This window comes from Amblyraja radiata, chromosome 4 (assembly GCF_010909765.2).
Source record: "Amblyraja radiata isolate CabotCenter1 chromosome 4, sAmbRad1.1.pri, whole genome shotgun sequence".
NCBI lineage: Eukaryota > Metazoa > Chordata > Chondrichthyes > Rajiformes > Rajidae > Amblyraja > Amblyraja radiata.
Genome location: NC_045959.1, coordinates 118,391,732 through 118,410,192, shown reverse-complemented (window position 1 = coordinate 118,410,192; position 18,461 = coordinate 118,391,732). Strand labels below are relative to the sequence as shown.

Genomic DNA, 18,461 nt, shown 5'->3' with positions numbered 1-18,461 from the left:
GGTGCACATGCACAGTACGATGCTGCACGTGCACGGTACGATGGTGTATATGCACGGTACGATGGTGCACATGCACGGTACGCTGGTGCACATGCACGGTACGCTGCTGCACATGCACGGTACGCTGGTGCACATGCACGGTACGATGCTGCACATGCACGGTACGCTGCTGCACATGCACGGTACGATGCTGCACATGCACGGTACGCTGGTGCACATGCACGGTACGATGCTGCACATGCACGGTACGATGCTGCACATGCACGGTACGATGGTGCACATGCACGGTACGCTGCTGCACATGCACCGTACGATGCTGCACATGCACGGTACGCTGCCGCACATGCACGGTACGATGCCGCACGTGCACGGTACGATGGTGCACATGCACGGTACGATGGTGCACATGCACAGTACGATGCTGCACGCACGGTACGATGGTGTATATGCACGGTACGATGGTGCACATGCACGGTACGCTGCTGCACATGCACGGTACGATGGTGCACATGCACGGTACGCTGCTGCACATGCACGGTACGATGGTGCACATGCACGGTACGATGGTGCACATGCACCGTACGATGCTGCACATGCACGGTACGTTGGTGCACATGCACGGTACGCTGGTGCACATGCACGGTACGCTGCTGCACATGCACGGTACGCTGGTGCACATGCACGGTACGATGCTGCACATGCACGGTACGCTGCTGCACATGCACGGTACGATGCTGCACATGCACGGTATGCTGGTGCACATGCACGGTACGATGCTGCACATGCACGGTACGCTGGTGCACATGCACGGTACGATGCTGCACATGTACGGTATGCTGGTGCACATGCACGGTACGATGCTGCACATGCACGGTACGATGGTGCACATGCACGGTACGATGGTGCACATGCACGGTACGATGGTGCACATGCACGGTACGCTGGTGCACATGCACGGTACGATGGTGCACATGCACGGTACGATGGTGCACATGCACAGTACGATGCTGCACATGCACGGTACGATGCTGCACATGCACGGTACGCTGCTGCACATGCACCGTACGATGCTGCACATGCACGGTACGCTGCCGCACATGCACGGTACGATGCCGCACGTGCACGGTACGATGGTGTATATGCACGGTACGATGGTGCACATGCACGGTACGCTGGTGCACATGCACGGTACGCTGCTGCACATGCACGGTACGCTGGTGCACATGCACGGTACGATGCTGCACATGCACGGTACGATGCTGCACATGCACCGTACGATGCTGCACATGCAGGATACGCTGCTGCACATGCACAGTACGATGCTGCACATGCAGGATACACTGCTGCACATGCACGGTACGATGGTGCACATGCACGGTACGATGCTGCACATGCACGGTACGATGGTGCACATGCACAGTACGATGCTGCACGTGCACGGTACGATGGTGCACATGCACGGTATGATGCTGCACATGCACGGTACGCTGGTGCACATGCACGGTACGATGCTGCACATGCACGGTACGATGGTGCACATGCACGGTACGATGGTGCACATGCACGGTACGATGGTGCACATGCACAGTACAATGCTGCACATGCACGGTACGATGGTGCACATGCACAGTACGATGCTGCACATGCACGGTACGATGGTGCACATGCCTGATGTGCAGCACATGCACGCAGACCACGATACAAAGGCAGAAATTCAGCTGCCTTTATAGACCGTTGTCATTGAAGGCTTGAAGCAGCATTTACGGCACGCGAGCTGCACGTACTTTTGCGTGTTACATGTACTGCGGATGAAAGGCACGGGAGAATTATGCCTACCTAAGAGATCGATCCCTTAGGTAGGCATAATTGTCCCGTGCCTTTACTATTTATATTTTATAGATACCATTTTATAATTTTAGTTGGGGTAGGCACTGCCTACCCTGCCTACCCTGACGGCACGTGCCTGGGAAGAGACCGTCCCTGAATCTGGAGGTGTGCCATCACACACGGCTATGCCTCTTGCCTGATGGGAGAGGGGAGAAGAGGGAGTGTCCCGAGTGAGACTGGTCCTTGATTATGCTGCTGACCTTGCCGAGGCAGCGTGAGGTGTTGCACTCTATCCTGCAAACTCTTTAGCGCAGGTTCAAAATAGTGGAGCTGCACATTTGAGAACCAACGTGCCCCGTAAATAGAGCTATACTACACTCACTTTTTGTGTGTTTTAGCATCAATTCGATACCTAATTTTTCACCAAGATTTTCATTTGCTTTGGTGTCATTTTCCAATGCTCAGCTCACCAAGTGATACGAAAAATAACATATGAATAACATCATACGACAGTCCCGCCATCCCGGGAATTAACCTGGGGAACCTACGCTGCACTCCCTCAATGGCAAGAATGTCCTTCCTAATTTCTGAAGAAGGGTCTCGACCCGAAACGTCACCTATTCGCTCCGTAGACGCTACCTCACCCGCTGAGTTTCTCCAGCATTTTAGTCTACCTTCAAAACACAATACAATGCCTCAAATTCATCGTTTCTGATGTTTCAATCCAATTGTATGAAAACAACTATTCTTACAGTATTCATTCACTGAGTAATTCAGCTTTCTTCTGAAATCATGCTTCTTAAAATGTTAATGTTCTCACATTTGACCTCCCAAAGTACAACACATCATACTGGTCTGGATTAAACTCCATCTTCCATTTCTCTGCCCATATTTCTGTATCCTGCTGAATCCTTTAACAGGATCTGAAGGCCCGAAACGTCACCCATTTCTTCTCTCCAGAGATGCTGCCTGGCCCACTGAGTTACTCCAGCATTTTGTGTCTATCTTTGGTTTAAACCAGCCTCTGCAGTTCCTTGTTTAAGAAGGAAGTGCAGATGCTGAAAAAAATCGAAAGTAGTCACGTCAAGTCAAGTCACTTTTATTTCTACAGCACATTTAAAAAACAACTCTCGTTGGCCAAAGTGCTTTACATTGGTGGAGGTACTAACGTTACACAACATTGGTTCATAGATTAAGTACATACATAAATACATACATGTAGCCCTCCCTCAGAGGACGTCAAGAAAGGATTGAGAGTAAAGATGAGTTTTAAGTCTCGACTTAAAGGAGTCGATGGAGAGGGCAGTTCTGCTGGAGGGATGTTGTTCCACAGTCTAGGAGCTGCAACCGCAAAGGCTCGGTCGCCCCTGAGCTTATGCCTAGATGTTCAGTAACCCAGCCGGCCGATCTGAGGGAGCTGGAGGTGGTGTGGTGGGTAAGCAGACTTTTGATATAGGAGGGGGCAAGCCCGTTAAGGGCTTTGTGGACATGGAGGAGGATCTTGAAATTTATTCGGAACTGCACAGGGAGCCAGTGGAGAGAGGCCAGGATCGGGGTGATGTGGGAAAGTAGACAAAACATGCTGGAGTAACTCAGCCAGTGAGGCAGCATCTGTGGAGAGAAGGAATGGGTGACGTTTCGGGTCTAGACCCTTCTTCAGACTGATGTCGGTGGGGGGGGGGGGGGTAAAATAAAGGAAGTAGGAGGAAATAGTAGGACTGTGGCAGAGCTGAGAAGGGGGAGGGGAAGAAATGAGAAAGCAAGGGCTATCTGAAGTTAGAGAAGTCAATATTCATACCGCTGGGGTGTAAACTACCCAAGCGAAATATGAGGTGCTGCTCCTCCAATTTGCGCCGGGCCTCACTCTGACAATGGAGGAGGCCCAGGACAGAACGGTCAAAGAGGTTTCTACACATGAATCATTTAACACCATTCCTCAGGCTTGATAGTCTTTATCCCAGAGAGGAAGTGTCAAATATGCAAGGGTACAGCTTTATGGCGAGAGGGTGGTAGTTTAAAGATTTGCAAGGCAATACTTTTTTGCACAGACAGTAGGTGCCTGGAACACACCTCCAGGGGAAATGGTGGAGGCAAATACAATAGCAAAATATAAGAGGCATTTAGACAAACACAAGTGCAGGCAGATATGCACTTTAATTTGGCCTCATCGTGGTTGGCTCAGACTGGTTTACTGTTTCAGACTGCAGCTTACACCCCAGCGGGATGAATATTGACTTTAACCTCAAGTAACCCTTTAACCTCAAGTAGCTCCGACCCCGGCAACTCCACCCCTGGCTGCGCGGCGCTCCAAATCCAGCGCGGCCCGCGGCCGGACGCCCGCAGCTCCAGCTCCGCGATGTTGGGAGTCGGCGGCCACAGCGCTCCGGAGCTTACTGCAATGGCGACCCGGTAAGGCATTGCTCGCTCCCCGCCTCTCCGACCAGGTAGGGGACTAAGAATTAAAGTTTCCCCCTTCACCCCCCCCCCCACCACATAGAATCCCTCCAAACTAACTGACTAACATTTAAGCAATGATTTACAATGATTCCCCGGTCTCCGGGGAGGAGGCAGCCGCTCCAGACTTTTCAAGCCGCCCGCGCTACCTACCTAATCTACGCTAAAAATCTTCCATTCAGATATCCGAAAAATTCCGAAATCCGAGAAGTGTCTGGTCCCAAGGCTTTCGGATAAAGGGTTGTGAACCTGTACTAAGAATAAACGAATATTGCAGTTATTTTGCTAATCAGAAACATGTCCCTTTTGTATCTTGAATTTATCGAGCTTTCTAAGTAGAAAAATTCCACTGGAGACTTGGAATTATAATCTCTATCTTTATTGTTTAGTTTAGCATATTATTGTCACGTGTACCAAAGCAAAGAGCTTTTTTTTGCTTGCTATCCAGTCAAAGAAAAGACTATACATGATTATAATCAAGTCACCCACAGTGCACAGATAAAGGATAAAGGGTTTAACATTTAATGCAAGATAAAGGTAGGGGGGGGTTAGGACCACACCCTAGCTGATGAGAGGACCATTCAGTTATCTGACAAAAGCTTTCACTTCAATTGACTTCAACAATAGGGCGGTCACGGTGGCGCAGCGGTAGAGTTGCTGCCTTACAGCCAATGCAGCGCTGGAGACCCGGGTTGGATCCTGACTACGGGCGCTGTCTGTACGGAGTTTGTACGTTCTACCCGTAGAACACTTCTTCCCACACTCCAAAGACGTACAGGTCTGCAGGTTAATTGGCTTGGTAAATGTAAAAATTGTCCCTAGTGGGTGTAGGATAATGTTAATTTGCGGGGATCGCTGGTCGGCCCAGACCCGGTGGCCTGTTTCCGCGCTGTATCTCTTATCTAAACTAAACTAAATTGCCAAGTAAATCTGATGAATTAAATATCCAATTCCATAGAGTTTATTGTCACGTGTATCGAGGTACAGCGAAAAGCTTTTGTTGCGTGCTAACCAGTCAGCGGAAAGATAATACATGGTTACAATCGAGCCATTCACAGTGTATAGATACATGATACGGGAATAAGGTTTAGTGCAAGGTAAAGCCAGCAAAGTCCAATCAAGTATAGTCCGAGGGGATGGATAGACTGGATCGATTCTGCATTACTCTCTAGTTGGCAACTCAAATTTCACTACACCAATTGGTGTACGTGACAATAAATGTCCTTTGTCCTTGTCCTTGTGGTAGGATTATGCATTTGCCCGATAACAGCTGGGAAGAAACTGTCCCTGATTCTAGAAGAATGGAAGAATACCCTTCAGTGCTTTGATATATATTTTATATTCCAAATATCAATCACGTCTGAGTGTAGGATTGATCATTTTCTTCTAAAGAGTGCAGAGGAGTCGTTTACACCGCAGCGGTATGAACATTGACTTCTCTGACTTCAGATAGCCCTTGCTTTCCCTCTCTCTCCATCCCCTCCCCCTTCCCAGTTCTCTCACCAGTCCTACTGTCTCCGCCTACATTCTATCTCTGTCCCGCCCCCACTGGACATCAGTGTGCAGAAGGGTCTCGACCCGAAACGTCGCCCATTCCTTATTTCTGGGGATGCTGCCTCACCCGCTGAGTTTCTCCAGCATTTTGTGTTTACCAGAACGCTGCCTGGATTAGAGGGTTTCAGCTATAGGGAGAGGTCGGATAAACTTGGATTGTTTTCCCTGGAACATCGGAGGTTGATAGAAGTACATCAAATTATGAGCGACATAGACAAGGTAGATAGTCAGAACCTTTTCCCAGGGTGAAATTGTCCAACACTAGAGGCGACGGGAAAAGTTTAAGTGTAGGGCAAGTTTATTTTACACATAGAGTGGTGGAGGCCTGGAACGCACTGCCAAGGGGTGGTGGTGGAGGCATATACGATCAAAGATCCTACAGCGAGCAAGATAGCCCACTCGACGAAAAAGACTTAGTACAGTCATGGGCAGATTCATGGGTAATTTTCGGCCCCATTTCCGTAACCAAAGATCCCGTAGCGGAGCAAAGATACTAGTGCGGAGACGGAAGCCGGTTACGGAAACATCCTCGTCAAAATAAAAGTTATTTGGTAAAAATCCTCATTTTCAGAATAATAATTTATTAACACAAACTGTTCCCCCGCAACGTTGATTACACGGCGGGTCGGGTTACTAAAATGGATGAAAAAAAGGCCCACGTTCCGCTCCGTTGCGCACTACACGTCAGCCCATTGCATTTAGCAGGAGTGATCCATCTTGCTTGCAAAAGGATCTTTGGATACGATAGTGACTTTTAAGAGGTTTTTAAATAGGCACATGGAAATGCAAGGAATAGAGTGATATGGGCCAAGCATCATGTACGGCACAAGGATGGTGGGCCGAAGGGTCTGTTCCTATGGTGTTCTATGTTCAAAATAGGCAATTTTTTGCCAGTCATTGTGTTCTGTTAGTGAAAGATAGATCATTGTCAGTATTTTTATGTCTTTCTAACTTAACTTACAATTGAGGCGATTTTATTGAAAGATTTACAACTGCTGTTAAATCTATTTATTATTAACTGCATATCTGGACCCAATGAATTTAACATTCTTATTCTAAGTGGTTTGTACTCCATTATAAATTAATCCCTTTCAATGAGTCATAGAGTGAAACAGTGTAGAAACAGGCCCTTCGGCCCAACTTGCCCACATGTCCCAGCTACACTAGTCCCACCTGCCTGCGTTTGGTCCATATCCCTCCAAACCTGTCCTATCCATGTACCTGTCTAACTGTTTCTTAAACGTTGGGATAGTCCCAGCCTCAACTACCTCCTCTGGCAGCTTGTTCCATACACCCACCACCCTCTGTGTGGAAAAAGTTACCCCTCAGATTCCTATTAAATCTTTTCCCCTTCACCTTAAACCTATGTCCTCTGGTCCTCGATTCACCTGCTCTGTGCATCTACCCGATCTATTCCTCTCATGATTTAGTACACCGCTATAAGATTACCTCTTTATCTCCTGTGCTCCATGGAATAGAGACCCAGCCTGCTCAACCTCTCCCTATAGCTCACACCCTCTAGTCCTGGCAACATCCTCGTAAAACGTTTTCCTTAATGACCAATCAAAATTGTTATACATTATTTTGGTGTAACCATATTCTATAAATATATATTCTTCCATTACTATTTTTATCAACTGAAAACACTACTTTGGTGGGCAAACTGGAGTCTGAAATGGTTTGGGGGAGAAACATTCTAGGCTCTGCAAAAGGTCCAGTAGTTTAGTTTAGTTTAGTAGCAATGTTACAACATTTTGAGATTTTAAAAATCTGTAATTAATCCCATCAGATAATGCATAAAAATAAGTTTAATTTGACACCTAATTCACTTTCATATCTTCAGTATTAAAAAAGTTATGGCAATTTTCATACTCGGAAATTGGCATCTTGTTCCCTATTGCTTTTTCATTGACTTAACACAAAAGCTGTGATCGAGAACATTTAAAAGCCCATAACTTTCTTAAAATTTAAGAGAACTGAAAGAAATTTTCAGTTATTATAGATTGAAGCATTCTGAAACAAATATGAAACAATCTTACTTAGATGACTTGAAATTAAAGCATATAATTAGTTAGTTACCGAATTGTAGCTAATTACAAAATTCAATTACTGGATCTAAACATCTATCAATTTCTTAAGAATAGATTAACATTTTTAAATAGCCTAAGTGTCCAAATAACATTCACACAAGAATTCACAATATAACATAATTTTTAAATCTCATTGTCATGGGTTTATAGGCCAAATGGAAGGAATTTAATGTTTAATACCTGTAAATTAATGGCCATTTAAATCAGCTTGCGAGTGGGATTTTCTGGAACGCGACCATTTAGAACATTGAGGGCGCGGTGATTTTAGTCCCCCATATCTGCAGCAAATACACTGCCGGTTCTTCGGGGGAAAAAATCACCGTTTTGCAACTTAAAATGTGAATTGAATGCATCTTAAGAAACACTTTTATACATATAAATAAACTACTTTCTTTTACCTGTCCCCTACGTAAAATCCGGCCCCATTGTCGGCGTTGACGGCTTCAGAAGCTGAATTTATAATCACTCCAGCGATTAACTTGTCGGGCGAATTAAAAAAAAATAACACACAGAACGGCCGTCGGAACGTTTCTTTAGCAAAATTTTGCACTTCAACAAAATATAATCCAGGACCAGGTCGGAAAAAAACCCTTTTTTTAACCCCGCCCCCCCCCCCCCCCCCCCCTCAAACGCGCCAAAATCGCGCACACGGCCACTGGCAGAATTGCAACGCTGCTGAAGGTAAGTATTGTAACATACCTAAGTTTAGACCCACTGGGTCCGCGCTGACCAGCGATCCCCGCACATTAAGACCATCCTACACCCACTAGGGACAATTTTTACATTTACCAAGCCAATTAACCGACAAACAGGCACGTCTTTGGAGTGTGGTAGGAAACTCGGAGAAAACCCACGCAGGTCACGGGGAGAACGTACAAGCTCCGTACGGACAGCAGCTGTAGTCGAATCGGGATCGAACGCGGGGTCTCAGGTGCTGCATTCGCCGTAAGGCAGCAACTCTACCGCTGCGCCACCGTGACCGCCCCAGTAGAAATATTATATGGTCCGAGTGGGAGGATGTAATGTCCATGTATTTCAGATGTAGTGAGGAATGTGGAATCGGTGTACAACTAGCCAATGAAGCCAACAGCAAGATTCTCTGTTTTCACAATTACAGCTACATGCACAGAACCTCAGTGAGCCAAGTCGATGCAGGAAGCCTAAGGTTTAATGTTTAGTGTTCATGTTTGGCCCCAAAATATATTCACAACACTTGACTGCGTGTTGGAATTCAACATGTGACTGAGCTCATGGCTGATCTTAACTAAGGTTTAAAGTGCTGTGTTACTTATGCAATCATTTCTTACTATAATAACAAACCGATATTGTGACATAATCTATATTTAGTTTAGTTTAGAGATACAGCATGGAATATATTTTGGGGCCCTTTGGTTCCACACCGACCGGCGATCCCCGCACATTAACACTACCCAGCACACACGAGAGACAATTTACAATTATACCAAGCCGATAAACCTACAAACCTGCACGTCTTTGGAGTAGACAATAGACAATAGGTGTAGGAGTAGGTCATTTGGCCCTTCGAGCCAGCATCGCCATTCAATGTGATCATGGCTGATCATCCACAATCAGTACCCCATTCCTGCCTTCTCCCCATATCCCCTGACTCCGCTACTTTTAAGAGCCCTATCTAGCTTTCTCTTGAAAGCATCCAGAGAACCTGCCTCCACAGACTCACCACTCTGTGAGAAAAAGTGTTTCCTCGTCTCCGTTCTAAACGGCTTACTCCTTATTCTTAGGAGTGTGGGAGGAAACCGAAGAACCTGGAGAAAACCCACGCAGGTCACGAGGAGAACGTACAACCTTTGTACAGACAGCACCCATAGTCAGGATCGAACCCGGGTCTCTGGCGCTGTGAGGCAGCAACTCAACCGCTGCTCCACTGTACCGCCCCCATAACCTATATTTCATGGGAAGTTAAAAGATTTCTGTGGCAGTAAGTTGTTTTTTTCCCCTTTCTGCAGTGGAATTTTGGGGATAATCCTACATTTGGTTTCTGTAAAGTTGAAGACGTGTGTGTCGACAGTGCGTTATGGGGCATGGTCACTGGTGACAAAGGTATGGATGTGAAACACTTTTGGTTGCTGTTTAGCACAATATACTGTAGCTATAACAAAATAGCGTTATTTTGTTATAGGAAAGATGCTTGTTGGTTTAACGCCCTGTCCCACTTATGTGTCCTTGGCATGCAAATTACATGACCTCGTCGTCGCGTTGAAGCACACGGGCATCGTGTGGCTGCGCGGGGCCGGTCCCACTGAGAAGCGCAAAAGGGTATGGAGATGTCAGCGGTATCGCGCGGGGCTCCGGGATTTTGTACTGAATGAAATCTTCGCACGCCAACGGCCTGTCGCACGCGTAACTGACGGCCAAAGTGGGACAGGCCCAAGACCCTGGCGCGACGCAACGTCTCACCTCCAACAGCAGCAGAAGCAGGCAAACGATCGGCGAACTCGGCCTGGGGCTCACGGCCGTTGCGGTCCGGATCTGCCCCCAATTCTACTCCCAGAGCGGGGCCAAGAAAATTGAAGATGGACACAAAATGCAGGAGTAACTCAGCGGGACCGGCAACATCTCTGGAGAGAAGCAATGGATGAAGTTTCGGGTCAAGATCCTTCTTTCAGACTGAAGACGAGTCTCGACCCGAAACATCACCCATTGGTTCCCTCCAGAGATGCTGCCGGTCCCGCTAAGTTACTCCTGCATTTTGTGTACATCTTCAAATGACGTCACGCGCCCCATACGGCTGTGTGGGAGCATGAAGACGCACACGACTCTTGCGGGACCATCGCGCCTGAACGCGACCACGAGGTCGCGTAATTAGCGTGCCAATGACACATAAGTGGGACAGGGGCTTTATTTTATTGGCATGTGTACCGAGGTACAGTGAAAAGCTTTTGTTGCGTGCTATCCAGTCAGCGGAAAGACAACACGTGATTACAATCGATCCATTCACAGTGTACAGATACATGATAAGGGAATAACGTTTAGTGCAAGGTAAAGCCAGCAAAGTCCGATCAAGGATAGTCCGAAGGTCACCAAAGAGGTAGAATTGTCGAGCTGGAAAGGATGCAGAGAATATTTACGAGTCCTCTTTGCTCTGGTAGTTTATTTCATTCACATGTTTAAACCATAATGTTTTATTCTTGATGTTTTAATGTTTTATACTACATTCTTAATTGTTTACTGTCTGTTGTTATTTGCGAGTGGAGCACCAAGGCAAATTCCTTGTATGTGTACATACTTGGCCAATAAACCTATTCATTCATGTTGCCAGGTCTCAAGCGCCTGAGCTATCGGGAGAGATTGGGCAGGCTGGGACTTTATTCCTTGGACGCATGAGGATAAGAGATGATCTTATAGAGGTGTATAAAATCACGAGAGGAATAGGTCGGGTAAACGCACGAGAGTCTTTTGCTCAGAGTTGTGGAATTGAGGACAAGAGGGCAGAGGTTTAAGGTGAAAGCTTTAATAGTAACCTGCGGGGTGACATTTTTACACAGAGGTTGGTGGGTGTATGGAACGAGCTGCCGGAGGAGATAGTTGAGGCTGGGATGAAGGGCCTGCTCTGTTCTCTCATGGGAGTCTGCAAAATAATCTTTTATGTTAAAGCTACTATATAAATCTCAGTTAAGATTGTCATTTGGGGGGGGGGGGGGATATATGCAGAATCTAGCAAAAGGCTAACAAGCCACAGATGGCCCCTATTTAAAGTATTGAAAAGTAAAGGGCCTGTCCCACTTTCACGACCTAATTCATGACCTTTTTTACTCGTGGACATTTTTCATCAGGCTAGAAAAAACGCCCCGACCTACTTGATGCGACGAATACCTACGACTAGCATCACGACCTACCTACGACCTCGTGACGGCCATGCTGCGAGTATGAGTCACGGGCAAACTCTGCGGAGGTCGTGAATTAGGTCGTGAAAGTGGGACAGGCCCTTAATGATGCAGCAGCCTCGTCACTTTGCAAGGCCTCCCCAGATTCCACTCGCAGTGACTTTGATTCACATCTATTCATTAGATATCTTTTGGCCAGTTCCCTGGGATTTCCATCCTAATGCAGTTGGAGGTGTGCTTTTGCCAAAGAAATTCATTTGCTTCAAAAATGTTTCCCCCAATGGCTTCTTTATTCTCATGTGTACCCAGGTACAGTGAGATTTTTGCATTCAGTTCAGCAAGACTATCGCTGTACATGAGCGCAAGCTCCGGTTAGTACAGAATGTTCAGAGCAGAGTTCCATATGCAAGAGGTGCCATTTTGGCGCACTTGTACACTCCCGGTTGCAGCTGCCCGCAGTGGCCCATTGCAGTTGTCTCCTGCATTCTCGTCATCCCGCAAACAGTGGTCCCTCTCCTTCAGCCCTTGTTGCCCGGGGAGCGAGTCCCGCAGCCGGCGCGGAAGATAAGACCGCCCCAGTTCTTGGTACCGGGCCATTAGTCCACCGTCCGTCGCCGACTCCCTCCAACTTCCTCTCCCGTCATCGGTCGTCAGGGGACGAGCAGGGGGCCCCCGGCTCAGTGGGCTTCCCTCTCCGGGCGGGGTCCCGGTCCTGCGGCAGGACTACCGGGCACGCCCATGGGATACGGCCACGACTCACAGCGAGTCCTCCCCAGCCGAGTGCCCCATTTATATCTACATGGAGCAAACCACACATGGGCTGTGAATGTTGCAAACAAAATTGAATGAACTAATGTTTGACAAGGCAGTTACTTCGAGCTATTTTTCCATCAACTTTTCATCAATAGTTCAGTTTCGAGATCCATGGACAATAGGCGCAGGAGTAGGCCATTAGGCTCTTCGAGCCAGCACCGCAATACATTGCGATCATGGCTGATCATCCCCAGTCAATAACCCGTGCCTGCCTTCTCCCCATATCCCTTGACTCCACCAGCCCCTAGAGCTCTATCTAACTCTCTCTTAAATCCATCCAGTGACTTGGCCTCCACTGCCCTCTGTGGCAGGAAATTCCACAAATTCACAACTCTCTGGGTGAAAACGTTTTTTCTCACCTCAGTCTTAAATGGCCTCTCCTTTATTCTAAGACTGTGGCCCCTGGTTCTGGACTCGCCTAACATTGGGAACATTTTTCCTGCATCTAGCTTGTCCATTCCTTTTATAATTGTATATGTTTCTATAAGATCCCCCTCATCCTTCTAAACTCCAGTGAATACAAGCTTCTCCAGTTCCCCAACAGGTCCATTCAGGAGCTGTACCTGGACACTATTTCTGCAGGTGTAGTTGTCAGAAGCTCCAGCGGTGTCCCTGACTTCCCACATCCTGCAGGAAACACACTGCACCAACTTGCCTGCCATTTCTTCAGTGGACAAAAAACCCCACATATTTTTAATCATCCTTGCCTCAGCCTCCTCGCCGAAGACTCTTGAGCCAAGATACAGTGCGGAAACAGACCCTTCGGCCCACCGAGTCGTGCCGACCTTCAATCACCCGTACACCAGCACTATCCACACACTGGGCACAATTTACAATTTTATCGGGTCAATTAGCCTACAAACCTGTACGTCTTTGGAGTGTGGGAGGAAACCAGAGCAACAGGTCGATGGTTGAAAGGGTCAAGAGCTTCAAATTCCTGGGCGTGCACATCTCTGAAGATCTTTCCTGGTCCGAGAACACTGATGCAATTATCAAGAAAGCACATCAGCGCCTCTACTTCCTGAGAAGATTACGGAGAGTCGGTGTGTCAAGGAGGACTCTCTCTAACTTCTACAGGTGCACAGTAGAGAGCATGCTGACCGGTTGCATCGTGGCTTGGTTCGGCAACTTGAGCGCCCTGGAGAGGAAAATACTACAAAAAGTAGTAAACACTGCCCAGTCCATCATCGGCTCTGACCTCCCTTCCATCGAGGGGATCTATCGCAGTCGCTGCCTCAAAAAGGCTGGCAGTGTCATCAAGGACCCACACCATCCTGGGCACACACTCATCTCCCCGCTACCTTCAGGTAGAAGGTACAGGAGCCTGAAGACTGCAACAACCAGGTTCAGGAATAGCTACTTCCCCACAGCCATCAGGTTATTAAACCTGGCTCGGACAAAACTCTGAACATTTATAGCCCATTATCTATTTATTTGCACTTTGTCAGTTTATTTATTCATGTGTGTATATATTTATATAATGGTATATGGACACACTGATCTGTTCTGTAGTCATGCCTACTATGTTCTGTTGTGCTGAAGCAAAGCAAGAATTTAATTGTCCTATCAGGAACACATAACAATAAACTCTCTTGAATCTTGAATCACCCGGAGAAAACCCACGCAGGTCACAGAGAGAACCCGCAGTCGGCACCCATAGACAGGATGGAACCCGGATCTCTGGCGCTGTATGGCAGGTCTGCCGCTGTGCCACCGTGCTGCTAACGGCCTAATTACCTTTGCTAGTTTAAGAATGAAATGCAGCAGCATCCGAGATCCTACTTATTTTGTTGAAACACATTTATTACTCTGCCTTCATAATATTAAAGAAAGTGGAGCCTATTTTGTAACCTGTGGGTATTGGCAGCAGAGGCCAAGTTATTTTTCGTGTGGCTGTCAAGTTGAGAACTCCTGATTTCATTATCTACGAACTACAGCAAGCCATTTCCTGTCACTGGTCCTCATGGCTGGCGTTTGTTGCCTTCCTGTAGATTATTATTTTACAATCTGTGCATTTTACAATAGGTTTCAGATTTTTTTTTTAACTAATAGTCAATCAGTAACTGCTGCCACTTGAAATAGCCTTGCATTTACTTACTTTTCATTCACATCTGACGTGTGTGGGGAACGTTGTCAGGAGCTAACAAGGAGCTTTAAGACAGAGAATGTTTCCACTTGTGGGAGAGTCCAGGACCAGAGGCTAGAAAAGACTAGGCTTGTATTGCCTGGAGTTTAGAAGGATGAGGGGAGGGGGGAGTCTTATAGAAACATATAAAATTATAAAAGGACTGGACAAGCAAGATGCAGGAAAAATGTTCCCAATGTTGGGGGAGTCCAGAACCAGGGGCCACAGTCCTAGAATAAAGGGGAGGCTGTTTAAGACTGAGGTGAGAAAAAACGTTTTCACCCAGAGAGTTGTGAATTTGTGGAATTCCCTACCACAGAGGGCAGTGGAGGCCAAATCACTGGATGGATTTAAGAGAGAGTTAGATAGAGCTCTAGGGGCTAGCGGAATCAAGGGATATGGGGAGAAGGCAGGCACGGGTTATTGATTGGGGATGATCAGCCATGATCACAATGAACAAGGAGATAGTTGAAACAGGTACTATCACAAGACTAGTTAAAATACATTTGGACAGGTACGTGGATAGGATAGGATTAGAAGGATGTGGGCCAAATGCAGCAGGCGGAGCTTGTGTGGGCCAAAGGGCCTGTTTCCATGCTGTATGACTCTGAACAAGAACCTGGCATTCTGAAAAGAACAATAGTCAATAGACAATAGGTGTAGGAGTAGGCCATTCGGCCCTTCGAGCCAGCATCGCCATTCAATGTGATCATGGCTGATCATCCACAATCAGTACCCCGTTCCTGCCTTCTCCCCATATCCCCTGACTCCACACTATCTTTAAGAGCCCTATCTAGCTAGCTCGTGAAAGTATCCAGAGAACCGGCCTTCGATTTTTCCAGCATCTGCAGTTCTTTCTTAAACGTGTTCCCAGAAGGTGCGCGGCCGTGCCGGCGGCTTTGCGCAGGATGCGGTACAGACAGAGCTCGGCCGCGATCGGCGGGCCGGATGATTTCGGGTTACGGGCCGCATTTGGCCCGGGGGCCGTAGGTTGCCGACCCCTGCCTTAGGCAGACACTAGTGTCCAACATTGGAAGGGCATGGCTATAAGGTGAGGGAGGGAAAGTTGAATGCAGGTTTATTTAATGCAGAGATTAGTGGGGGCCTGCAAGGCAGAGCCAGTAGTGGTGGTGGAGGGAGGCAGATACGATAGTGGTGTTTAGGAAGCTTTTAGATAGGCACATGCAAACCCATGGAATAGAGGAATAGGGATCATGTGCAGGCAGATAAGATCAATTCAACTTGACATCATGTTCCACACAAACATTGTGGTTTGAAGGACTCCATCCTGTGCTGTGCTGTGCTGCTTTATCAATAGCCTCCAACATTTAAAGTAATTTGCTTTTAATTGTGAATCTACCTCTCTTACACTTGAAGGTAGACGAAAAAGCTGGAGAAACTCAGCGGGTGAGGCAGCATCTATGGAGCGAAGGAATAGGTGACGTTTCAGGTCGAGACTGATGTCGTGGGGGGGACGGGAAGATTTACAATTTTATCAAGTTAATTAGCCTGTAAACCTGTACGTCTTTGGAGTGCGGGAGGAAACCGAAGCGCCCGGAGAAAACCCACGCAGGTCACAGGAAGACCGCGCAAAGCCGGCATCCAGAGACAGGGGCGAACCCGGATCTCTGGCATTGTAAGGCAGCTTTACCGCTGTGCCACCGTGCTGCTAACGGCCTAATTACCTTTGCTAGAAAAACCTCATCTTCAATAGAAAATATGAGGCATCAAATGTAATATTTTGTAGTAATCCTTGGAATGTCTTCTTTCCATGACATGATTGAAAGGAGATAAACATGCATGTTGTGGGCTGGTGTGGAATGCATTCCCAACGAGGTGGAGCATGAGGGAGTCCAGAAGTACATACTATTTAGGCTGAGAAAGGTTTATTATAAATATTTTATTTTCGACATTTCCCAGAGGACTGTATGAAGTGGACAAGACTCTTAAACCCCAGAGTCCCAACCTAATGATCCTATAACTGCATTCTCAGCAACAACTCTACTGCAGAAACATATGCTGTCTGAATACATTTTAATCTTTTTTTTAGAAACATACTCGGTTACTGACTCAAGAGTTAATGAGACATTAGTCTGGTGATAAATCTGAATCAAACTTTTTTTTAAAATTTTTTTTTTTTTTCATTTTATTTATTAGAAGAAGTGTACATTACAATAATATAAGCCAAAGATAATATAATGCATTTCTTGTATCACTTCATTTTTTAAGCTTTAAAAAGAAAAGACAAAAATGCTGGAGAAACTCTGGGTGATGGTATTTCTATATTTAGAATGATGTTATATTTATCCATACATACTTGTACTTGAATCAAACTGTTGTCGACATTTTAGACATATTTGGACAGATGCATGGATTGGAAAGTTTTAGAGGGACCTGGGCCAAACGTGGGATGAGTGTGGATGGAACATCTTGGTCAGCATTGGACCGAAGGCCCAGATTCCGTGCTATATAACTCTGACTCTTAAGACTAAGGGGTAATGGCTTACCTCAGTTTAAGAATAAGGGTAAGCCATTTAGAACGGAGACGAGGAAACACCTTTTCTCACAGAGAGTGGTGAGTCTGTGGAATTCTCTGCCTCAGAGGGCGGTGGAGGCCGGTTCTCTGGATACTTTCAAGAGAGAGCTAGATAAGGCTCTTAAAGATAGCGGAGTCTGGGGATATGGGACAATCCGCAGGCATTGCCACTTTCATTTCACTGCACATCTCATATGTGTATGTGATAAATAAACTTGACTTTACTTGAGAAGGCAGGAACGGGGTACTGATTGGGGATGATCAGCCATGATCACATTGAATGGCCGTGCTGGCCCGAAGGGCCGAATGGCCTACTCCTGCACCTATTGTCTATCGTCTGTTGACTCTATTGCTGCGTTTGATTCTTGTACACTAAACCATACAACTTTCAACATTGTCATTTTGATTATAACCCTTTTGTTTTGGTATGTTTTCATCCTGCTAAGTTGTTCCATGGCCAATATTTTTTGCTAATGAGCCATTCAGAAACAAGTGGAAGTCAGAAACTTCCCATTGATTAAAAATGATATCCGAGGTCTCGTGGGGTAGACACAAACGGCTGGAGTAACTCAGCGGGACAGGCAGCATCACGTGGTCTGCGTGCAATGCATCTCATCAGTGCTGTATTAACGGCTCATGGTTTGCTGATGATAAATAAGCTGAGGCGATGGTTGGATGAATGGAGCATTACTGCGTGGAGCATAACATGTTATTCTGCAACTCGAGTGAAGCTTTGTCTTTTGAAAGCCATAAATCCTGGGTGAGGTCATTGCTTTTTAGTTTGCAGGTCAGAAGACTGGCTTTCTTTTTAAGTATATGATTGGCAATGTCATGCCCGGGTTATAGCCACTCTGGTGCTTCCTGTACCACAAACATGTGAAGACAAGTTGTTGTACTTAGTTTAGTTTAGTTTAGAGATACAGCGCGGAATATGGCCCTTTCGGCCCACCGGATCCGCGCCGACCAGCGACCCCCGCACATTAACACTATCCTACACCCACTAGGGACAATTGTTTTATTTACATTTACCAAGCCAATTAACCTACAAACCCGCACTTCTTTGGAGTGTGGGAGGAAAACGAAGATCTCGGAGAAAACCCACGCAGGTCACGGGGAGAACGTACAAACTCCGTACAGACAGCGCCCGTAGTCGGGATGGAACCCGGGTCTCTGGCGCTGCGTTCTCTGGAAGGCAGCAA

The 18,461-nt window shown here is 46.8% G+C and overlaps 1 protein-coding gene across 1 annotated transcript in view; it reads left to right on the top strand.

Moving 5' to 3' along the window:
* tmem241 (transmembrane protein 241) overlaps positions 1–18,461 on the top strand; it is a 120,429-nt gene that overhangs the window by 65,766 nt on the left and 36,202 nt on the right. The window contains exon 13 of the mRNA XM_033020422.1: positions 9,911–10,004. Coding sequence (XP_032876313.1) covers positions 9,911–10,004 — 94 coding nt within the window. The remainder of the gene's footprint in view (positions 1–9,910; positions 10,005–18,461) is intronic.